This window comes from Equus asinus, chromosome 3, assembly GCF_041296235.1.
Source record: "Equus asinus isolate D_3611 breed Donkey chromosome 3, EquAss-T2T_v2, whole genome shotgun sequence".
NCBI lineage: Eukaryota > Metazoa > Chordata > Mammalia > Perissodactyla > Equidae > Equus > Equus asinus.
In genome coordinates, this window is record NC_091792.1 from 95,970,143 (window position 1) to 95,994,611 (window position 24,469).

Here is a 24,469-nt window from a genome sequence, read left to right on the forward strand (position 1 = left end):
GAAACCTTTTAAAAACTTTTTACTATGGACAATTTTCAGATAAACACAAAAGTAGATACAATAGCACAATGCAACTCTATTTCATTCGCCTTTTGCTGTGTAACCAACTTTGGCCGGTGTGACTTGAATCACCAGCGCTGGAATCATCCGGCGATTTCCTCACTCATGTGTATGGTTCCTGGGCTGCGCTGGCTTGGAGCCTGAGCTGTGCTGGGGCTGTCAACTGGAGCATCTACTCATGGCCTCTCCTTGGGCTTCTCCTAATGTGGCAGCTGGGTTCCCAGAGGGAGCACACTAAGAGAAAGTATGGGAGAGAAAGCAGACCAAGAGGATGAGGTGGGAGCTGCAGAGTCTTTTCCGACCCAGCCTCAGAAGTCACACTGTGTCATTTCTGTCGTACCATATTGATTAAAGGGCTTAAAAGCCTGCCTAACAGTCAAGGGGAAGGGACATAGATCCCCACCTTTCTGTGGGAGGATGGAAAGGTCAAATTACAGAAGAACATGTGCGATGGGAAATATTGTTACGGTCATATTCAGAAAATAAAATCTGCTGCAGCCATGGCACCCCATCGCCTGGCTTCAATAATTGTTCACTCACGGTCCATCTTGTTTCACCCATCCCCATACCCACTGCGCTCCTCCCGCTGAGTTCATTTTGAAGCAAATCCCAAATATATCAGTGTGCTGATAAACACATCAGAACATGGCTCTAAAAGATGAGGATTCTTGAAAAATAGCCGCACACAGATGTTAGCTCAGGGCCAATCTTCCTCAGCAAAAAGTGGAGGATTGGCAGTGGACTTTAGCTCAGGGTTAATCTTCCTAAAAAAAAAAAAAGAAAAGAAAAGCCACAATGCCATTATCCCACCTTAAAAGCTTAACAATAACTTGTTTAATATCATGAAATATCCAGTCTATGTTTCCCTAACTGCCCCACAAACATTTTTTAATAAAGTTTATTTGTTTGAGTTTGGATTAAAATAAGGTTATTGCTAGTCTTTCTCAATAAGTTCTTCAATACAAGTTTTTCCTTCAGAAGTGAATGCACATTTGGCCTGCTTACCTCTGAAGAGCATCAGATTGAGAATAAAGGTTTGTCCCCATCAGCACACCTAATGATTTCCAACCTAGTTGCAAATGAAGTAAGTTAGTGAGATGTATGTTTCTCATCAATAGTATTTTCCATTTATACTTATTTTATGAAATAATGCCAAAGTCTAATGCAATATTCAAATAACTACACAGTCATGACTGAACCAACTATTCAATAAATTTTATAGAAGCAACTGCCCCTCCAAGATACACTTCAAACAGTGGCCATTACAAGGCCTTAGTCACTGGCGCTGAATGGGTTCCACCACAAGGGCAGTTTCCTACACAGGCCACCTTCCTTATTAACTCCTCATCTGGAGTCAACAAAGCAGGGAATACTCTCAACCCACTTCATAGCACTCATTTCTTGGGAGAGCCAAGACTGGACGCCTGGCCAAAAGCCAAGAACACAGTAGAGATAGGATAGTATACAGATTACACATGTAATATTAGGATAGGACACCTCCTTCCTATATCTCAAGCCCAACCATGTCCCTATTTCCAATGCATTTTCTGGAAACACTCCCTTATCTGCCCTGCGTTTGTGCTGTTTACACTGTTTACAGAGCTTGGGGGTAACAGCAAACAATATCCCACTTAATTCACATTATTGTGCTTTTTTGGCATGAGTATAATTAACAAGGTCTTCCAAGGCCTTCATCATCCTAGAGACAGGTGGCCAAAATTGGACAGTCAGATCTCCTCTGGGGACTTCTGAATAATTGTTCAGCCTACACCATAATAACCTACCTGGTTCTTGTGTGTGACCGCTGGGACTTATAAGTCATTATCCTGGGATACTTCCTGCTTTCTCTGACACTTTCTGGCTCACTTACTGGCTTCAAGTACCCACTTTCCTACAGACACAGAGAGATACACATATTTATAGGGAATAGTAGACATAAGCTTAATAGAAGAAAACTAGAAACTATCTATATCTATAGAGAAATGCACATCCATGTTCTATAAACAGACATCTATACAAAACTGGAAACAGAATATCTACAGTTTGCCTTTTAAAAATATAAATCTGATCATATCACATCCCCCACCCCAGGCTCGAAGACCATTCAGTGGCTTCCCATTGCTCCCAAGATACTTCATGGCCTTTCAACGTCAGTCTCTATGTCCCCAGCTGCCCCTCTCTCTCTCTCTCTGATCCAGCTGCATCCCAGGACCTTTGCACCTGCCATCTTCTTAGCCTTGAATGACTCCTCCTTGCACTCCCCCCTTTTTTGGTGAGGAAGACTGGCCCTGAGCTAACATCTGTGCCTATCTTCCTCTATTTTGCATGTGGGTTGCCACCACAGCATGGCTTGATGAGTGGTGTAGGTCTGTGCCCGGGATCCAAACCTGTGAACCTGGGCTGCTGAAGTGGAGCGCACTGAACTTAACTACTACTCCATGGGCCGGCCCCCTCCTGCCCCTTTTAAACACTATCTGCCTCCCCAGTAAGACTGGAAGCTCCAGAGTGCAGGGACCATTCCTGCTTGCTGCTTACAGCTGCCTGGCTCATTGCTTGGCACATTGTAGGCACCCGATAAATATCTGCTCGACTAGATGAATAAACGAATATGGGAAAGCACCTTGAAGAACAGCATGCACTCGAAACATGTGAACTTCCTTCTTTCCAGCCCCTACCACATTTCCGCTTTTACTTTCTCCCTGTTTCAGAGTATAGTTTGATCACTGAAAAATTAAAACTAAAACTTAACTTTAGTAAGTTTCAACCCAATAACTCGAAGCAACATAGCATATGTAAACTATTTATACAGCCTCAAGGGAACCCCAAATGCCTAAGAGACTGCCCTCTACATTAGGAAAATCTTAATTTTCTAGACAGGCAAGTGAAAAGATGATTATTTTATAAAGATGCCCTGAAATCAGCCTGTTGTCTTACAATTGTTTGTAGCTGTTGACCAGGTGAACCTTGTGTGAGTCCCTAAAAACCCAGTACCACTACTGAAATCAACCCAAAGGCCACATGGAAGTGATGCCACTTTATAATTATTAAACGATTCACATGAACTGTCCTGGTGCATTTGAAGATTTTTAATTCTAAATCATTTTCATCACATAATTTGTGAGTTGCCAAATCTGGGTGATAGAGTGGCAAATCTCTGGACCTGGAATCAGAAGCTGGGTCTAAATCTACTTTACAAGGGTATCGTGAATATTAAACGAAGCAATAATAAGAATAAGAACCCATCTGTTGAACACCCCCTTCATATTGCATATGGAGCTGGATGTGTTATATATATTAAGTCAATTACTTCTAAAAAAAAGCACTATGAAATAGGCATTATTACCTGCACGTTACAGATGAAAAAATTGAGGCTCCCGGAGGTTGAAAAACTGGCCCAAGATCCCACAAAGTGTCTCTGAAATGATAATTTCTATTAACATTACCGCCTGTTTCTCTCTCCTACGTGCCCATATCTGGCATAATGGATCAAACCAACTTAGATCCAGGAGCCAGAAACTCATGTGATCAAGCAAGAGATCATCATGTGTGCAAGTCACTCTTTTTCGCTTCCTCATCTGTGTTCTCCAAGTTTCCATATTAGTAACTCACATCTGGACCGCACTGGCCCACATCTTGGGATGTCATGAGGATACACTATTTAGAAAACTCTCAATGGTCCACTTTTCAAATCAGCCAAATATTCCAAAGAAATTGGTGTGACTTTTGCCCCACGACAACTGGGGCACAGAGTGGGATGTAGGATCAATGTCACGACAAAAGTAGAAAAAGAGCCGAGGCTTCTGCTTTTCCACCTCCACATCTGCCTCCATATGACCTCCTGGTGGCTTGCTGTTTATACATAAATATTTTTTCTGGTGCATAATTGTAGGACATAAGCCTGATTCAGGTTGCAAAATAGTAACTGATACACACAAAATCTCTCAACTATAACTCAGTTAACTATACATTTAACTTTTAAGTTGCTTAAGAATAGATAGATCTATGCAAATTAGATATAAATTTCAAAACAATCCATTTTTATTTATTGCCTTATTGGTGGTGCGATCTAAGCGGAAAGTTCTAAGAGTTTTTGTGTTATTTGCTTACTGAACAAATATTTATTGGATGCCTACAAAGCGCCAAGCACAGTGCCTCGAGCTTCGGTGAGCAAGACAAACCCCATCTCTGCTTTCTCAGAGTCTATAATCTAGCGGAAGAGGCCCACATGGAGCAACATTCACTATACTAACAAACGTGGTAAGCTCCAGCGAGTTCGGGATGCTGTAAAGAGACTGTCTTGGGAGACCTCAGCTGCCTGGAGGGTCAGGCAAAACTTCTTTGAGGAAGTTACATGTCAGCTGAGACAGGCTGCCATCTGCTTGGGGTTGTGTAACTGCCTTCACATCCCGATTCTGACGCTTGCACATGTTAATATCTAAGAGCTTGGGTCCTCGTGTGCAAAATGAGGATAATACGCACTTGGCAGAGCTGTGGGATTTACAGAATACAGATAAGCACCTCTTATGGTACCAGGCATATAGGAAGCCCCAAGTGCACGGTGCTTGTTATAATTATACATCGATGTAGGCATCAAAAGGAAACTGAAGAAAAGTTTGGTCAACAGCTAAAGATCAATGTGTAGAGGGGAAATTTGGCACAGGCTCCAAATTCAAGGGATTGTCACTACCCCACACTTGTGTGGAGGCTTCATGTCCTGAGTTTCAGGTGTTGGAGCACCTAATACTTGACGGCCCTGCTAAACTCTGTTCTCCTGCGACGTTAATAGGGAATTTTGGGAGGTTGATTTCTTTCTAGCTGTAGGTTAGCCAATGCCCAGGTCAGATTTTTCAGGCGAAAGTAAGATTCCCGGGAAACAGTTCTCTGGCCAGAGGACACACCATTGATCAAATTTTGCCACGCGCAAGTGACAAGCAGGTGTTTATAAACCAGATTGGGGAGGAGCGGGGAGCGGAGGGAAGCGATGAATGCGCAACAAGAAGCTTTAGTTGAGGGTCAGAAGACCCAGCGCCACCCAGATGGGACCTGGAAGAGGGAAACGGTGGTGTTCCCACCAGAGCGCACAAAACATTGTGCTTCGGGAAGCCGAGTCCGAGATGCCCAGCGCTCCTCCCCGGGCGCTCCCTCCCCAGGCTTCCTGGGCGATTGGATCCCGGCCATGTCCGCGCCCTTCCAATGGGTGTGGGTGATTTTGTAACCGCGACTGCCACCGAAGGGAAAGCGTGCAAGGAAGGGGGAGTGAGCGGGGGAGGCGGGGCGGGGAGGGAGGGAGCAGTGGGAGGGATGCAGGGCAGGAGTGGGAGGATGCCGGGCGCAATGGGAGGGGTGAGGACGAGCGACAGCGTGGAGGAGAGGAGAAAAGGGCGCTGTGGGCCGGCGGGAGGAAGTGCGCGAGGTTGCTGCGCCGCCGCCCGCCTGTGGGGCAGCCAGGTGAGCCCGAGATGCTGCTGCGCTGGACGCGGGGGCTGCCGCTGTCGCCGCCGCTGCTGCTGCTGCTGGGGCCGCTCGGTCCCTTCTCCCCGGGCGCCCGGGCGGGCCCCGCGCAAGCTGAGGACGCCGTGGAGCTGGACTTCTCCACCGAGCGGCCGGTGCACCTGGTGAGCCCCGCCTTCCTGTCCTTCACCATCGACGCCAACCTGGCCACGGACCCGCGCTTCCTCACCTTCCTGGGGTAAGCGCTGGCCTCCCGGTCCCTGTCCCTCCCCTGTGCTCCTGACACCCACGTCCGGCTGCCACCACTCTCCTCCCTTTTGCCTCTCTAGGCAGCCACCCACAAACCACTCTTTACCGCCTTCATTCATTCATGGAGTGTTGCCCGAGCGCCAACTAAGGGCCGGGTTTTAAGGGGAAATTTGGAAAAGAAACTTGAATTTGCTGCATAGTCTAGGACAAGTGAGATTGTGAACCAGGCTTCCGTCTCTTAAACTGATAGATACATTTTAATAAACTTTTAAAGAGCAGTTTTAGATTCACAGCAAAATTGAGCACAAGGTACAGAGATTTCCCATATTACATTCTTTTCATTAAAAAAATGTAAAAATATTTTCTAAATGAGACCTGGAATACTATTGCAGTGACTTACAGAGCCTTACTAAAAAGAGCTCTCTGTAAGATGAGGCTGCAAAACGTGCCACCGCTTTATCAGTGGTAATTTTTTTCTCACCTGAGACAGACTGAAACTGGCGCAGGCTCAGCCGCCCCTGCTCCAGGAGTGCAGGCTGATTCCAAGACAGGGAGCTGCAGAGACAGTCCCAGGTCATCTGGGCCACTCATCTAGGTCATGAGAGCCTGCGGAGACAGCCACACCCCAGCCACCTCAGACAGCTGGGAATCTCGCCATTGCCTGACAGCACCATGCTGTCCTTCCTCTGCCCATGCTGTCAGCTGCCATTGCTAATTTCAGTCCTTTATGTTGCAAATAAGAGCAGGTAGCCTAATGGGTAAGAGATTGGCAGTCAGACCTCCCTGGCTTGATCCCCAACTCTGCCAAAGTTGGGTGGCTTGGTTTTTACAGGTGGCTTGACAACTCCAAGCCTCAATTTCCTCACCTGTGGAATGGAACTTCTACAACCTTCTTGTATGATTGTGATGAGGATCTGATGAGATAATAAGTAAGTTCTTAGCACAGTGTTTGACACAGAGTGTTCAAAATTTAAGCTAATTGCTTTCTCCGGAAAATAGTGAGTATTTGCTAACCACTGACCAGTTCTCTGTGTTTCTTTTGATCATAGTTAACTTCCTTCTTTCCTGCTGTGGCAGGAGAGGCAGACTTTCGTGGTGGGGAGGAGGCCCCACTTTTCTCCTTCCCCTTTGGGATAGGAGGTCGATACCAGGCAGCAGCTGGTTGGAAGACAGAAAGATTACTCCGGAGAAACACTGAACTACAGGGCTCCGTATCTCAGGACCCCAGGCCTAGCTTGGGAGGGGGAGTGGGGAGATGAGAGGGTGTGAGGTGACTTACCGAAAAAATAGAGGGATGAAGGAGATGACCACTTGCTGAAATGTGAGGACTCAAGTTTGCTGCTGCGGCAGCCGGCATAGGTCCCAGGAACGGCATTTGGGGATCCCCTCCTGGAGAAACAGGTCCAAAGGACAAAACCTACGCTATGACTTTTGGGGTCCAGGCCTGATCACCCTCCAGTCAAGTTAACTAATTGACTAACACCACTCCCCAAACACACACAGAGCTTCCAGTCTGCAATTCAGTGAGGGTGATCCCTTGCCTCCTCTTAAACACATCTCAATTTCCCATAGCACGCTTACTTTCCTCCGGCCCCCACACTTGTGTCAAAGGCTGGACGATTATGAAAACAAAAGAGCATAGCATGCAACAGATAAAACTGGGGGTTTTTTGGTTTACAAAACACAGTGTATTCCTGTTCACACAGGTTTCTCTCCAGGGCTGGCTCCTGACCACTCCAGGGCCCTTCCCCTAGCAGAGGCCGTCTTTGATGCCCACTCCCCAGAAGCATCTGCAAACACATCCACCCTATCCCCACCTATGTCCTCAAAGACTGCGGCTCAAAGAGGCAGGAGCTTCCTCTCCTTCTCACCTAAGACCTGGCTTCTGAATTAGGGTCTGAGGGTCCATCTCTCCAGCATGGTTAGCACAGAGCCCAGAGTGGCCTGGCCATCTCAGAAGACACGACATTTAGCTTCGGTCTCAGAAGACAACACTAAGCTTAGTATCTGTCCACAGGAGTGGAGGGTGAGATGGGCATTGCTTTATTACACCTCAAAGGGGGAGATGCTTGGCCAAGATGGCAAGAGCTGAGCACATGAGAGCCGAAGTAATAAGGAGGGGAGGACAATAAAAATAGCTGACACTATCGAGCCCAGGTCATGTGCCAGGCCCTGTTGTAAGCACCTTCTAGGTATTGATTCATTTAGTCCTTGCTACAAAACAATGAGGTGAGCACTATTATTATCCTCATTTTAAAAATGAAGAAACAAGGGGCTGGCCCCGTGGCTGAGTGGTTAAGTTCGCACGCTCCGCTGCAGGCGGCCCAGTGTTTTGTTGGTTCGAATCCTGGGCGCAGACATGGCACGGCTCATCAAGCCACGCTGAGGCAGCGTCCCACATGCCACAGCTAGAAGGACCCACAACGAAGAATATGCAACTATGTACCAGGGGGCTTTGGGGAGAAAAGGGAAAAAATAAAATCTTTAAAAAAAAAAAATGAAGAAACTGAGGCTCAGGGAGATTCACTCACTTGCCCATGATCAGCCTGCTGTTACATGAAGGAGCAGAGCTTGAACCCGGGTGCTAATTGCAGAGAGAACAGTGTACAAAAAGGAAGCAAAGCGGTTTATGTTTTTAACCGGGCAAGGATGTGGTAGAAGTAGCTTGTCCAGAAACAAATTGAGAAGATTGATAGACTAAGGAAAGAAGCTCTGACCCGAGGGTGGGAGAATCAGCCACTGCAGGTGCTTCCAGAGAGGCCTGAGCGAATTCAGGCAGATGGCATGGTGCTGAGTTCCCAGGGTGGCCAACACGTGTATGTTTCACATTTGCAGTTAGAGAACACCAAATACTCAGAACTTAAATGCCAGTGATAGAACAATCTAGAATTGGAAAGGAGCATCTTTCCAGTTTGTCCTCTTCCCCGAGGGAACTAATCAATAACCCAGTCAAAAACTTCCTAAGCCCGCCTGTGCGGAGCCGGAAGAGGCCCTGGCCCTCCGAGATGGAAGGGTTGAGACCAGCGCCGCTCGACAGGAACATAAGGTGAGCCTCACAGGCAAGCCACATTTGTAATTTCAAATTTTCTAGTAGCCATGGTAAAAAAGACAAAAAGATACAGGTGAAATTAATTTTAATGTTTTATTTAACATAAAATATCCGAAATGTTATCATTTCAACATATAATCAATAGAAAAATATTAACGAGATGTTTTACATTCCTTTTCAAACAAGTCTTCAAAATCTGGTGTATATTTTATACTCACAGCACATCTCAACTGGAATTAGCCACATTTCAAGTGCTCAACAGCCACGTGTGGCTACTTGTTACTGTTTTGGATGGTGTAGTCCACACTGCAGTCGAGCATGGTTCACCATGTGGAGCGTGGAGTCAGGGGTAGAGATCCTAAGGACTACAGGGCAAAAGAGTGGTGCTAAACAGCAATGGCAGAAATAATGCAGCTGTGCTTGCTTTTCTTCAGCAAAGTTCATCTCTTTTTTACCAATTCAATAGATATTTATTAATAATAACTTTGAATAGTTAGATTCCTGCGTCTTCATTGACAAAGCTGCTTTTCAGATTTGGAAAAGTGTTCATTGTCAATGTCAAGTGCACCTCTGATAACCGATGTTGGAAAGAGCCACAGGCCCCCAGTGTGCCTGTTGCAGACAGCCGTACCCACGGCCCAGGGCAAGCAGAGAACAGAATGATCCCAAGCTATAGACTCACGTTTTCTGACCCCTGAGAAGTGCTCTCCCCCTGCCTGAGAGCTCACTGACCTTGTCCCTCCCAAACCTTCCACCGTGCTCCCTGGAGCCCTTTGATGGAACGCCTGCTCTGTCTTCCTCTTAGAATGTTCCCGACCCCTCCTTGCCCCGGCTGAAACCTGGCTCTTCTCTGAAGACCCAGGGAGAGGAAAGGCTGCGCATCCTCCCGCACTGCAGCCTTTTCGCGTTCCCAGGGCAGCTTCTGGACGACTGCCCACTAGTTTGAAGTCCCGACTGCCTGCCGTAGTTCAAATCCCTTTTGGCTTGTTACCTTGGGGAGATCACCTAGCCTCCTGTTGTTCAGGTTCCTTGTCTCTAAAATGAGGATAATGATGACACCTACCTCATTGCGTTGTTTTGGGATTAAGTGAAATGATCTATGCAAAGGGCCTAAAACGCTGCGTTTGGACTAACCTGATGCATGTTAGAGATGATCATCATGACTCTAGTGTGAAGTCCATTGCCGCCATGCCTGATGCTCATCCTGTGCTCCTCGTCACTGCGCTCTGCTCCCCTCTTCCGCACTCCTCCTTATTGACTGAAGACTGGCACTGATTTCCCCATTTCCTCTCCACTCCCATGTCCCACCGTCATCCCAGATGACTTCAAGTCCACTTGAATAAACTGCCTCTCAATTTCTTCACACCCACATTTTTAAATAATCTTTACTCAGTGTTGTACTGAAGCCAGCTTGCACAAGCTTGTGAAATGTGCATCTCTTCCCAACTCCACATTCAGTGATGTCACCATTGTTCTTCCTGCTAAAACCCAAACCTAGCTTAGTCCTATATTTTCCCTGTTTGGAATCTGTACAGTGGCCATAAAATCTGGAAATTGAAAATATTATCTAATCCTGAATTGTAATGCATATTAATAAACCACTTTTGTGTGTCTGACTCTGCTTCCAGTCTCAGTGGCCACCCTGTAGAACTGGGCTATTAGGCTCTTGGGGAGAGGAATCTCTCAGCCACATGGATTGGTGTCGCACCATAAATTCTTGCCCTCCAGACTTACGTGGACCTTAGTGCTACCACGTAACTCTTCACTTCCCTGCCTCTCTTTCTGCACTTCCTTCAAATCTCGGATCCTCCACCTCATCACTGTTGGCCTATGACCACACTTCTGTTCTCCAAAGAAAATGAAGTCACTAGACAGGAACTTACTTTTCTTCCTACATCAAACCTGCGGACATACCATGACCATATCCAGCATTCTTCCTTTCTCTCTTCTCAGGCCATTTCTTCCAGCTCTGCTCTGGGTCCTGCCCCTCCTGCCTCCCCAAGGACTTGCTCTAGCGGTCATCTCTTCTCTTTCCTGTATCTTTTTTTGGGGGGAAGGTTAGCCCTAAGCTAACATCTGCCACCAATCCTCCTCTTTTTGCTGAGGAAGACTGGCCCTGAGCTAACATCCACGTCCATCTTCCTCTACTTTATATGTGGGACGCCTACCACACATGGCTTGCCAAGCGGTGCCATGTCTGCACCTGGGATCTGAACCAGCGAACCCCGGCCTGCTGAAGCAGAACTTGTGAGCTTAACCGCTGCTCCACTGGGCCAGCCCCTCTTTCCTGTATCTTTAACTCTCCCTTTTTATTGGCTCCTTGCTATCGGCCTATACACGTCCTCAAGTCTTTCCCATCTCAAACACCTCCCGGCACGTATGTCTCTGCAGCGACTGCCCTGCTTCTCTCCTCCCCTCTGCAGCCTTCCTTACTGCCCATTCCTTCCTTGTTCCACCCTCAGGATGTCCCTGTCATGGTGTCACTAAAATCAATCTCTCCAGGATCATCAATGACCTTCTTTTATTGCAAAATCCAATGAATACATTTCAATCCTGATTTGGTCTCTGTTATGGGTTGAATCTCTGAGTGTCCCTATAAAATCCATATGTTGAAGTCCTAATCCCAGTACCTCAGCATATGACGTGTTTGGAAATAGGGTCATTGCAGATGTAATTAGTGAAGATTAGGTCAGCCTGGAATGGAGAGGGCCCTGATCGTGTATGACTGATGTTCTTGTGAGAAGGGGAAATTTGGAGACAGACATGACACAGAGAGGATGCCTTGTGAAAAGCAAAGTTATGCTGCTATGAGGAACTACCAGAAGCTAGGAGAGAAGCCTGGAACAGATCCTTCCCCAGCACCTTCAGAGGGAGCATGGCCTTGCCAACACCTTGACTTCAGATGCCTGGCCTCCAGAACTATGAGACAAGAGATTCTGTTGTTTAAGTGTCCAGTTGGCGGCACTTTGTGACTGCAGCCCTGGGAAACTAATACAGTCTTCCAGAAGCATTTGGCAAGGTTGATATTGAAACCCTTGTTCGTCCCTTCGGTTTGGCATCACCTCTGTTTCCGGGGGTTTCCTCCGCCTCTGACACCTCTTCCCGGTCTCTTTCTATAGCTCGTCTTAAACGTTGGTGTTCCTCTGACTTCTGACTCAGACCTGCTTTTCACTTCACATACTCTGAGTGGTCTCCCCCACTTCCACGGCTTGAATTACGGCTCATGCAGTGGTGTGCTGGGACGTGTTTCACAACTGGCTCTTTGGGACGAAGGGGAGCTGATTTACGCTTTTTTTCTGACTTCTGTAGGATAAATACCACCCCCCCATGGCTGATTTCAGACTGGCAAAGTTTAACGACTGGTTCTCAGAATTTAACGACTGACTCTCACAAGCTTGTACAAGCCAGGAGGACATGCTGGCTTGGGCACACCTCTGCTTTTGTGTCAGAGATAAGCAACTTACTTTTACACGTAAGGTAGAATGAAAGTACCTGCAGGCTTTGCTTCCTCCTAACAAACTGCTTCCGAAATGGCATATCGGCAGTTGCTCTTCCGTGCCTTTTGTTATTTCCATGTCACTGTAGTGGCGGTAGACGTTTTTCCCTTTCTCTTTTGTGTATATGATAGAAATACTGTACCTTTGATCAATTTTGTTTTGATGACATGTTTTGCAGCTGCTTTAAATCTGGGTTTTGTCCCAGGGCATCAATATTGTATTCTCAAAACAAGAAAATATTCCATTGCAAAGGAGACAAACGAAAAGATCTTTAATACCAATACTTTAAAACATGTGATTTCCTTTCCTTAGCTGAAGCCATAACATTGGGGTTTAATTTTGTTCAGAAAACGGTCTTTGGCCCCACTTGCCCTTTCATCAGGCCGGACTCGACTGTTCATTCACTTAACAGATATTTATTAAGCACCGCTGTGTGCGGGTGCTTACCTAGATGCTCATCCAGGTGCTGAGGAGATTCTGATGAGCCACACAGAGGAGGTGCCCGTTCTCACAGAGCTTACATCCGGGGCGAAGCTGAGATAGACAGGGCACCAAGGAAACAAATGAAGAAACTAATTTCAGAGAGCAGTGAATGCTATGAAGAGAAGACCGACAGAGTAATGTGCGCGAGAGGGACCCAAGGTGGGACAGTTACTACCTGTGGGAACCAGGCTCTGGTTCTGGGGCATCTGCCCCAGGCCTCGCGCAGATGTGCATCTCTGATAACACAGCTCTGTCTCCCTGATACTAGTTTTCCCTCCATTCCCCAGAAACAAGAGCAGCTGCTTCTCACCCATCTCAGTTGCTCAAAAATACCAGCTACACAAATCTAAATGGGCTTCTTCTATCATCAAACAATCAAAATGCCAGGGATGAGACTCAGCGCCTGGCCAAAGGCAGTGGAACAGGGCCAGCCGAACAGGAGTGACTCGGAGGAAGCTCCTTGTATCAGTTAGGGCCGTGTCTCGACAGCATGGGCCAGGGGTTACCAGTCACTGACTTTGAGACTGAGGGCTCTCCATTCCATACCTCGCCTGGATGTGTCTCCTGAGCTTCAAACACACATGGCCAAGGGCCTGATGGAAATATGTTCCATTGGCATCTTAAATTCTACAAAACTGAGCCTCTCCCCTGCCTTCATCCCCATCTCCAATCTATCACCTATTCTTCATCTCAGCAAATATTACCATCTTCCAAGATGCCTCCCAGGAGAGATCCTTGACTCTTCTCCAACATCCAATTGAACCCCAAATCTAGACTTTCTACCTCCACATGTGTCTTGAATTTATCCACCTCTCTTCGTCCACACTGCTGTTACCTTAGCTCAGCCCATCACTTTCTATCTACATTAATGTGACCACAGTCTTGGTCCTTCTATTCAGCTATTTATACTACAGCCTGAGATTCTTTTCTAGAATAAAAGTCTGGTGGGAACACTCCACTGCTTTAAATCTGTCCATGTCTCCTCATTGCCCTCACATAAAGTTGGAACTCCTGGACACAGCGGCTTACAGGCCCTCCATGATGTTGTTCTGCTTGCCTCTCAGTCTGTTCTCTCCCAGCAGCTGCCTGCCCCCAGTCTCTAGGCTCTAGCCACGCCCGTCAGCTCTTCAGTGGTGCCATGTTCTTGTCTACCTCTGGTCTTTGCACGGACTTTTCTCCTTCAATCCCACCTCACTATCTTTGGTCTGGAAAAGATTTATTCCTTTTGAGTGTCTAACAGTGAAGCTACCTCCCCTGGAAAACCTCTAACCACCCCCTACCCCCAGCCCAAAGTCTGAGTTAAGACCCCCTTTGTGTGTTCTTATAGCACTGTTTTGGAATTACCTATTTTCTTGTTCGTATATATCACTAACTATAAATTATATGAGAACAGTAGCTATCTCTGTCTGTTTGCCATTGTATCCCCAGCAACCAGCATACTGCCTGGCACACAGTGGGCCTGCAATGAATATTTATTGAATAAATTAGTGGATGGTTGTGTCTCCTTTAAGTAAATCTTGGTTTCTTTTTTTTTCTTCTGCTTTTTCTCCCCAACTCCCCGTGGTACATAGTTGTATGTTTAGTTGTGGGTCCTTCGAGTTGTGGCATGTGGGATGCCGCCATAGTGTGGCCTGATGAGCGGTGCCATGTTGGCGCCCAGGATCTGAACCAGCAAAACCCTGGGCTGCTGAAAGGGAGCCCGTGAACTTAACCACTCGGCCACAGGGCCAGCCCCTTGGTTTCTTAACTTATTCTTAAAAAAACAGAAAGACACACATACAAAACTGCCTTGTATAAATTAAAATATCATGTGCTTATTTATGGAAAACTTGTAAAGTATGGAAAAGCAATAGAAAAGAGTCTACCATGCATCTTACCACATAATAATGACCGCTGTTATCTCCTATATATATTATTTCTTCATTGTCGAAATCACACTATGTCTACAATTTGTTCATTCTATTCTGGCAAAACATATCAAGCATAGAGTTACCATTTTAACCATTTTAAAGATTGGCACCTGAGCTAACCACTGTTGCCAATCATTTTTTTTTATTCTTCTCCCCAAAGCTCCCCAGTACATAGTTGTATATTTAGTTGTGAGTGCCTCTGGTTGCGCCATGTGGGACGCCGCCTCAGCATGGCCTAAAGAGTGGTGCCATGTCTGTGCCCAGGATCCGAACTGGCAAAACCCTGGGCCGCCGAAGTGGAGCACATGAACTTAACCACTCGGCCACGGGGCTGACCCTTTAACCATTTTAAAGTGTGTAGTTCACTGGCATTAAGGACGTTCACACTGTCATTCAGCCATCACCACTGTCCATCTTAGAACTTTTTCATCTTCCCAAACTGAAACTCTGTGCTCATTAAACAATAATGCTCCAGCCCCGCTCCCTACAGTTTATTTTTGTTTGGGTTTGTTGCAAAGTGGAAATGGCTTTGTTCTGAATCCTTACTTAGTCAAAGTTAGCATTTCCGTTCATTTTCCAGTGGTTTTGGGGATTGACAGCAGCCGCCATGCTTCCCAGAGTCCGTTGGTGCTCCAGTATCTCAGTCAGGGAGAGCTCCAGTTGGTACTTTTCTGAAGTCTCACTTTGTGCAGTATTTCCTCATGCCAGGACCCACGATACGTTTAGGGCCCTACAAAAATATTTTCAGTTCTTTTAAGTTCCAAAGAAGATGAACTTTCAGGTCAAAGAAAATGTTTTAACGTATGACATTAACATATTTGTCTTTATATATAAATATTACCATAGAATATAATTTTAAATTTTTTTATGGAGTAAAAGGCTCATGAAGGCAAGAGTGGCTAGGAACTACTGTAAAAAGCTCTCAAGTTACAAACAAAAAAAATGGTGGGGAAGAATTGCTGAAATTTTTAATGCAGGAGACATCTTTTGGTCAAGTTCCACTTTTTTTTTTTTTTTGAGGAAGATTAGCCCTGAGCTAACTGCTGCTAATCCTCCTCTTTTTGCTGAGGAAGACTGGCCCTGAGCTAACATCCGTGCCCATCTTCCTCTACTTTATACGTGGGACGCCCACCACAGCATGGCGTGCCAAGCAGTGCCATGTCCACACCCGGGATCCGAACCGGCGAACCCTGGGCCACGGAGAAGCAGAACATGTGAACTGAACTGCTGTGCCACCGGGCCAGCCCCAAGTTCCACATTTTAATTTCTCTTTCCTAAGCACAAATAAAGAAATCTTTCAAAAATTTTACTAGCACTATACAGAGTTAAGCAGGAGCACATCTTAAAATTGTAGGTCAGGTCTTGAATTCCTAGGATGTTAAGAAGTATTGGCAATTAAGTAGTCCTCCTGGAATGATTTTCTTGTTTGAAATAAACCCACATGGAAACCGATTAATTGAGCCATTCCAAGAACTGCACAGCATTGGTTTTATGTGTTTTAAGATCATTGCAGAGAGCTGTGTGGCCAGAATCACACGTGTGAGGTTTCAGAAATGTGTGGCAGGTGTCCCTTTGCCTAGGTCTTCTGTTTTCTTAGTTTTATTTACTTAAATAATCATGGCATCTTTCCGAGGGAAAGGATTATAAATCATTCTAATTCCATCCTATAGCCTTTGTTACCATTCTGAGCACATAATGGGCCCTTATCAGGAGCACTTCTGGCTTGATGAGCTATGCGTTTAGAATTGCTCAAACTGGAGGTGTCAGTGATAGAAATGAGAATCTTAGGTAATTCTAAGTCATTTAAATTTAAAAGGATGGCTTTCATTGGGAGGGGAGGAGGAATCCTAAATCATTTTTAACTTCTCTGGGAACATAAATTTTTGAAGACAATCTATTTTTCAAAGAAACAGAGTCATCCTTCCCATAGTTTCTACTCTTGTGCCTCTTTTCCTCCATTGAGCATAAAAGGTTTTGAGTTTCTTGAAGTCCTTGAATACTATCCTACTTGTCAAGTTAGACTCTCAGCTCTTGCTGGAATTAGGGCTCCAAGTTGCCTTCAGGTGCCTAGAAGAGCAATGGTGCAATTACAGAAAGATTCAGAGTCAGAGATTCCCCCATTATAGCAGTATGACTTCTCCTTCGGAGGCCTGTACGGCTAGACAGTAAGAAATGGCGCTGCCGAGAGAGAAGGGAGTAAACATGTTTGATCGGATTGTCTTGGAAAAATCATTTTAATGCCTTGCTTGTCTTCCTAACAGTTCTCCAAAGCTTCGCACTTTGGCCAGAGGCTTGTCTCCTGCGTACCTGAGATTTGGTGGCACCAAGACGGACTTTCTAATTTTTGATCCCAAGAAGGAATCAACCTTTGAAGAGAGAAGTTACTGGCAATCTCAAGTCAACCAGGGTGACAATTTTCAAAGATTAACCATATATTTTAGTTAACTTGAGTCAGTCCCGAGCCTTCTCCGGGCAGTGGTGCTGCTCAGGTCTAACAGTCAATGAGAGCTTACGGGCCCGATGACTCGTGGAGGCACCTTCACAAAAGGAGGACCCAGAGGGCAGGTTTCCTCCCCCTGATGTTTTCATGAACTGAGACCTCACAACGAAAGGTGTGCTGGGCATAACTGAGAGTTAATTGTGCTGTAACTGGAGCAATGCTTGTAGCTGAAAAACAGAGCAACTTAGAGGGAGCATGTGGGTAGAAATGCATCAAACTGAAGAGGGTATTTCCAGCTGAAGACGCAGCAATGGACTGAAGCCCGTTTATCCTGGTAATAGACTGTGGATGAAAGGTATAAGGGCACGTGGAGATATGCTCTGCTTCTAAGAATGGATTTAAGACTTGGTTTATTGGGCAGTGGGTCTCAAACTTCATTGACCATGCACAGAGACCTGGGGTGAGTTTGAATATTTGGATTCCTGGGCTCTGACCTTAGATTATGAGTTTAGCCAGCTCCTCAGGTGATTCTGAGACTGGAAGTCTGTGGCTTCACCTGAGAGACCCGGCCTAGCGAGCTACGAGGATTTGCCTTGTGTCTTTCAAAAGTGCTATACAGACATCAAATGGAAGTTAAATCGTTATTTTAGCAATTATTAAAAATATCGTACACATCATTGAATTATAAACATGTATGTATAATGTATATATTAATGAATAACATTGCATATTTCCCTTCTGTTTATTTTCTTCAGTTAGGAAAAGTTTAGAACAGTTAATCAGTAATTGGGCCAAAACTGATAGAACGGTAATTAGAAAAAACGAAGAAAAGCAGGAGCGTTCCCTTGGAAGAACACGCTGGAATAGTTTATGCATAGGCTTGGCCCTTTCTCGCCAGCCATATGCCTTCAAAAGTTCTCACAAGTTTAGGCAGGAAACTGTCCTTTGCTCATCAATTTGTTTCCTCCTGTTGGGGGAGGCCGGCCACTGGGCTTAGCCAAGTGCCTCTGAAACGTCCTTTGTGAGCAGAGAGATGGATGAGGCTCCGGCTGCCAGAAAGCCAGAATGTGCAGCTTCCCAGAAAGGAAGTCACTGGCGGGTCAGCCAGCCCTGGCAACAAGCGCCCGGCGGCCCTGCTGCCTTGTGATAAAGAAGCACAGTCTGCCTGACAGGATAGTGGCAGATTTTTCCAAGTGCACATGCTGTGGTCTCCGAAGCTTTGATGATACCAAATTTGGAGGGAAAAAAGTCAACATTTCCTGTCCTACCGTTATGGCAAGAGGAAATTACCACAAAGCAGATATATATATATATAGTAAAACAAATTTCTATGTATTTTGAAAGTGAACCTTAAGAGAATTGAGCTCTGTTTTCTTCAGTGGAGTTTTCTAGTAATTTCAAGTTTCTGAGGAGACTTCTAAATTGTCAAATAACTTGAAGTTATGTCCAGTGTATCTGTATCCAGTATATGTTCAGTGCTCCTTAGGAAACCTGCCCTTTGGTTGTTTTTTTGTGGTGAAGGGTTAGCCAGCAAATTTGACATGTCTAGCAGAATATATCTTTCTCTGATGTCATACCTCATAACCGGAAACTTAGTCATCTTGCTTTAGTCACATAAAGAGCTAACTAAATAAATATATGGGATTTCAACCTTATCACTGTGAAAACAGATTCTCTAAATTATTTCTTCAATTTGCAGACATTTGCAAATCTGGATCCATCCCTTCTGATGTGGAGAAGAGGTTACAGTTGGAATGGCCCTTCCAGGAGCAATTGCTACTCAGAAGTCAATATCAGAAAAAGTTCAAGAACAGCACCTATTCAAGTAAGAAATGCAAGGCGCCTTGCAGGTGTCCCAGCCCCAAAATATTTGGATAGCTTGAACTTGGGCTTGAATCTAGCAAACCTTACATCAGTTGTGTGAAGCTGCAGAACATTCGCGCGTGATCGAGAGTTAATGGGAAATCTTGAACCCAAAACTTACGTTTTTTTCTTTTCTTCACCTGACTTTGCCTACTAGCCACAGAGTGAAATATAGAAATCATTCATGAGCTAATAATGACCTTTACTGCTCTGAAGAACTAGGAAGTCAAGGAAGACGTGGATACATTCCTGGTGTAAAAGTAAAATGCAAAAAGTATAAAGAGTGAAATGTGAAAAGCTTTCACTTCATTGTCCCTTCAGTCTCCCCTCCCAGAAATAAGCCCTGGTCTGAGGTGGTGGATCATTAGGCAGGAGAATCTTGGGTCATACCATACAGTCTTGGCCATCAAGCAGTTTTCTCCTTTTCTTTCCTCTGTAGCTTTGCAAACAGAGGACTAGCTCAACTAACCAGGAATTTAATCTGTATTTAACTACGAAATATATTTTTATCTGAAAGTTAGTGTTTTATGCCCAATTAAGGGATGATGTTGCTCCAGATCTCAGTTAAGGAAATAACCTGCTCAGATACTCTACAACTGTCTTTTGACTTTTGAAAAATAAATTATCTGGAAGTTCATTTGGGTTAGTCAATATTTTTAAAGATTTTTTTATTTTTTTCCTTTTTCTCCTCAAAGCCTCCCAGTACATAGTTGTATATTCTTAGTTGTGGGTCCTTCTAGTCGTGGCATGTGGGATGCCACCTCAGCATGGCCTGATGAGTGGTGCCATGTCTACACCCAGGATTCGAACTGACGAAACCCTGGGCCGCCGCAGCGGAGTGCGTGAACTTAATCACTCGGCCATGGGGCCAGCCCCGGTTAGTCAATATTTTTAAAGGACATTATTTAAAGTAAATTATTTATCTTTACAAGATTTTACTCTACAATATCAGGATTTCAGTGTAGCTGATGGATTTTTAATTTATAAGATACGGAAAAAATGTGACATATAAGAAATCGGAAAATAGCTTATATGCTAATAGATATTGTGGTCCTCTAAATTATTTTTTGCATTTTAAGCAGGGGGCAGGAAGAACTACTCCAACACTTTAATAATGTGACTATAGTTGAATGGAGTTTGGCATAATGCAGGGCCATCTCAGATCCCATTAAAGGAATGACAGAAGTACAAGACACCCACAGCAATAAGGTCTCATTTGTAATAAATCTTTATGATACTGGCCTGCTAAGAGAAGACCACATGGTATTAAGTAACCTATAGATTCCCACTTTTTTTGTCATGTTAAACATTATACCAGTTTAACTTCAATTTTTCTAAAAAGAGGTTTGCTACCTCACGTGATCTTTCTGCAACCCAAAATGGTAGGTTTCCAACATTTTTCCTGCCTCTGGGGCTTGGATCTTCCAAGTTCCTACACCTGGGGAAAGTTCTTTTGCTAACTATTTAGCTGGGTCCGTAAACTCCAGCCACCCTGTTGGCAATGCTAAAACGTATGAGAAATACAGATATTTTATTTGTATTGGGGAATATTTGACTTCTGGTTTGAAATTTTCTATTTTCATCTCCATGCTTTGGAAACATAGATCGGAATCTACTGTGTTTCATCTGGGCACCTCCTCATTAGAGTGACCAGCATCTCAGACGCAGAGAGGTGTTTCCACACGTTGTTCCATATCCATGGCTGAGGCTGGGAATGCTGGAGTAACTTGGGGTGGCATCCTATGATGGAAGAGATAGCAAAAATCTGTACAGCAAGGACACGTTAATTGCTTAGTTAGTGGCCTGTACCCTTGAAACAGATGTCCTAGAAGATAGAGGTATGTTTTCAAAGGACAGGACCCAGTGGTTGGTGTGTTTCACTTCAGTAGAAGATAACAAAACCATTTGTCATAAGAATATAAGCTGACACGGTAAACCTGTTTGGGCAGGAAAAGGAAGCAATGTTACAGATGTAATTCTGGGTGTGACTGCAGAATGGCCTCCTTTATTAAAATAATCAGATTCAATGACCTAATTCTTTGCTGTCCTTCCCCAACTCTGTTCCTCATCACTCTGCCAACACCCACTCCCACGCTGGATGCTGGACACACTTACATAAACGTACATGGTATAACGCCAGGGAGAGTCAGTGCCAGCTTTTAATGTCATTTAATTTGTCTTCATCCCAGGGATCTTCCCACTCTTTCATACAGTATGATATAAGAGATTGGGTAATCATTGGGTATTGGATAATTAGCTGTGAGTTTTCTTCCTGTTCTCGTTTTGAGGAGCAAGTAGGCTGGGTGGGTTTTGTTTTTTTTTTAAAGTGGATTTGAACTCAGTAATATATAGCCTTTATTCAGGGGGCTCTTACTGTTTATGTTATAGGTGGGTGTATAATAAAATTTAAAGCTACATAAATTCCAAGTACATTTGGAAAAATGAAGAAATAGAGAAAGAGTAAAGTAGAGTGGAAGAAATACTCTAAAATGCAGACATTCCAGGTGTTTTGAAATACCTTTGTAAAGGGACCAGGCAGTAACAGGGCTTTATATCTGTAAAGGTTTGTCATGGTTTATAAAGGGTTTTCACAGGCATGTGACAGTGCTAGTTCCAGGACCGTAGATCTGCAGCTGAGGCTCCTGCAGGGTAAAAGGGTCACCCCTGGTCTGTAAGTGGGAGAGTGGGGTCTGGAGCTCAGGTCCCAGGATTCCTGATCCAGGACACTTTCTACATGATTTTATAATATATACGCCTAAAAATATAGCCACAACTAAGGCAGTCAAGTCACCCCTTTATAGCAGGCTCCAGTAATGGCACTGCCACCAAATCACTATGTGATACTGGGCAGAACGGTTCATTTCTTTGGGTGTCAGTTTCCTCATAGAAAAACGAGGGTGGACGTCTGGGGAGGACTCAATAATCTCAAAGGATCTCTGTTGTCCCAACTGTGGCTCAAGATTCAGTGGAGTGCTGGGCTGCAGGACTCCGAGCTTTTCAAACTCTGACGTCTGTGGCTCCTTGATGATAGGCAGGAGTTTTGTGGAAGCAGGTGACATAGCAAACGTCAGAAGCACCTACAACAGCTTGCTAGAGTTGTTTCTTCCCCCAGCCTTGGGTAGCAATATTGAATCTGGAGCTTCACTGCTTTGGAGATCCCAGTAATTCCGGCTGAAGACTCAGAAACAGAACAAAAATAAAGCCACTTTTAAGGCGAAAGGGTGTAAGTTTGTTTTACGGTAGGAGAGTTCAAGGGGGAATTTCTGTTTAACAAATGACTCTAAATATATGCAAAAATCGCAAAGACTTATTATGTGTATGGTAACTGATTTAAAGATGACACTCAAGATTACATTGTTGCCACTCTCAAAAAGTGATTATAGACTAGCTAAGAGTTTAAAAAGCTGAGTTCAAAAGTTCCCAAATTTTTTATGGCACTTCAGTGATACAGTAATTTTTTTCACAGTATACCTAGCCCAAAAGAAATATCTGAGTCTTGATCATTAAGTTCTTATTAGTTATTAGGTCCAAACAACCAAATAGTAGTAGTTGTGGTCATGTCGATGGATGTTGATGTGTTTCCCCGTTTCCCCTGCAAATTTAAAAGATCCTGCGATGGCGCTGTGAGCAGGATTGCCCAGTTAAGTCTGAATTTCAGATAAACAATTTTTTGTTTACTGAAATTATTTCTCAAACATTGCCTAGAATGCACACTAGAAATTATTCATTATTTGTCTGAAGTTCAAATTTAACTAGATATCCTGTATTTTTATTTGCTGAATCTAACAACCGTGTCAGTGAATTCACTGTGTCTCCCTAGGGTGTCTTGGCCCATAATTTCAAAACCACAGCCCTATAGCCCTAGGCCAAGTTTTTTGTTGTTGTTGTTATTCTGTTTGTTTTTTTTGCTGAGGAAGACTGTCCCTGAGCTAACATCCGTGCCAATCTTCCTTTGTATGTGGGACGTGCCACTTCGTGGCTTCATGAGCCCTATCTAGGTCTGCACCTGGGATCTGAACCCATAAACCCAGGGCAGCCAAAGCAGAACATGCAAACTTAACCATTATACCACTGGGCCAGCCCCTTTAGGCCAATTTTTTAATGTAAAATTCTACTTATTTTAAATTGATAAATCATATACTTGAATTTTTCAAAAGTTTGTTTTAAACTTAGCATAATATTTGTGCCTGAGTTTGTGAGTAGAGACATTTAGATTATGAAGCGTGGGGTTTATGGTGACCAACGACAAGACAGTCTGGCCTGTGCTCGTTGAGCACTGAGCCATACAACATAGTTTCCCCAATCACCTGAGGTCACTTGAACGAAATCTGAGCGCCGGACCAAAGCTTCTGGTACAATCCATGGGACTTGATTCAACAGCTGAATCAAATGAAGTCACATTGACTTTTGTTTAATTTGTCAGTACACTTTTTTGTGTCTTATTCGTAATTATAGTCACTCATTAGGCCTGGAATTCTTTGATTTAACAACAGAAATGGTAACTCATTATGAAGAGCAAATCCGGAGGCCTTCATCACGGTGGTGCCAACCTAACCATTAAATTGTGACATTTTTCTTTTAGGAAGCTCAGTGGATATGCTGTATACTTTTGCGAATTGCTCCGGCCTGGACTTGATCTTCGGTCTAAATGCATTGCTGCGAACAGCAGATTTGCGCTGGAACAGTTCCAACGCTCAGCTGCTCCTGGACTACTGCTCTTCCAGGAGTTATAACATTTCTTGGGAACTGGGCAACGGTAAGTGCCCCTGGGAACATTTCATTAATAAGGAGATTCCCCTTTGGCATTGTTTGTTCCTATTTATGACATTCTTTTTAATATTAGCAAATATACTTCTGTCTTGGCACATTTGTGCCAGTGTTCAACAATGCAACTTTTGGGATTGCTTATGGCGGAAAATTCCTTTATATGTCCCAGAGGCTGTTGCTAATCTTAGTTTATGTTACCTTTGAGCTGAGAACAGCTAGTTGGAACCAGCAATTTCCACAGCTCCCAGGCAGGTTCCCTTGAGATTTCTAGAGTCACTTAAACCTATTATGCTTTGCAGGCTGGGCTCAGCACAACTGTAAAGCAGGCAGTTTGCTTTTACCCTTCCGTTCCTTTCTCTGTTTCTCAACTTGTCAATTAATCTCAGCACCCCCACCCCAGCCCGCATCCCAACCCCTGTGATCTGCTCAAGCTAGAAGTTCCCAGTACAGAATCCTACTTGGGTCAAGCTCCTGATTGTCTCCTTCTTTACTCTTTTTTTGCAAGGAATTTGTACATTCTAACTAAATTGCTAGTGATTAGCCAGATTCCCATGCACATCCTCACTCGCATTCAACTTTCCTACAGCGGCCATATGAATAACAGGTCATTTGAACGCATTCTTACCCACCTTTATGTATCCCTCCCTCCCTACTTCTCTACCCTACCCATCCCCAGCTCCTTCCACTCTTCAGAGTAAGA

At 44.5% G+C, this 24,469-nt stretch overlaps 1 protein-coding gene and 1 long non-coding RNA gene across 2 annotated transcripts in view; one reads left to right on the forward strand and one right to left on the reverse strand.

Moving 5' to 3' along the window:
- Nucleotides 1-687: 687 nt before the first annotated feature.
- On the reverse strand, nucleotides 688-3,542 carry LOC106846502 (uncharacterized). Its single transcript, XR_011502155.1, has 4 exons — nucleotides 3,404-3,542; nucleotides 1,845-1,951; nucleotides 1,066-1,129; nucleotides 688-824 (listed from the first exon to the last, which is right to left on the reverse strand). It is a non-coding gene; the product is annotated as an uncharacterized lncRNA (long non-coding RNA).
- Nucleotides 3,543-5,390: 1,848 nt separating this feature from the next.
- Nucleotides 5,391-24,469, forward strand: part of HPSE (heparanase) — a 33,482-nt gene continuing 14,403 nt past the window's right edge. The window contains exons 1-4 of the mRNA XM_014865185.3: nucleotides 5,391-5,749; nucleotides 16,961-17,106; nucleotides 18,839-18,964; nucleotides 23,585-23,758. Of these exons, the coding sequence (XP_014720671.2) occupies nucleotides 5,520-5,749; nucleotides 16,961-17,106; nucleotides 18,839-18,964; nucleotides 23,585-23,758 (676 nt within the window). The 5' untranslated portion in view covers nucleotides 5,391-5,519. The remainder of the gene's footprint in view (nucleotides 5,750-16,960; nucleotides 17,107-18,838; nucleotides 18,965-23,584; nucleotides 23,759-24,469) is intronic.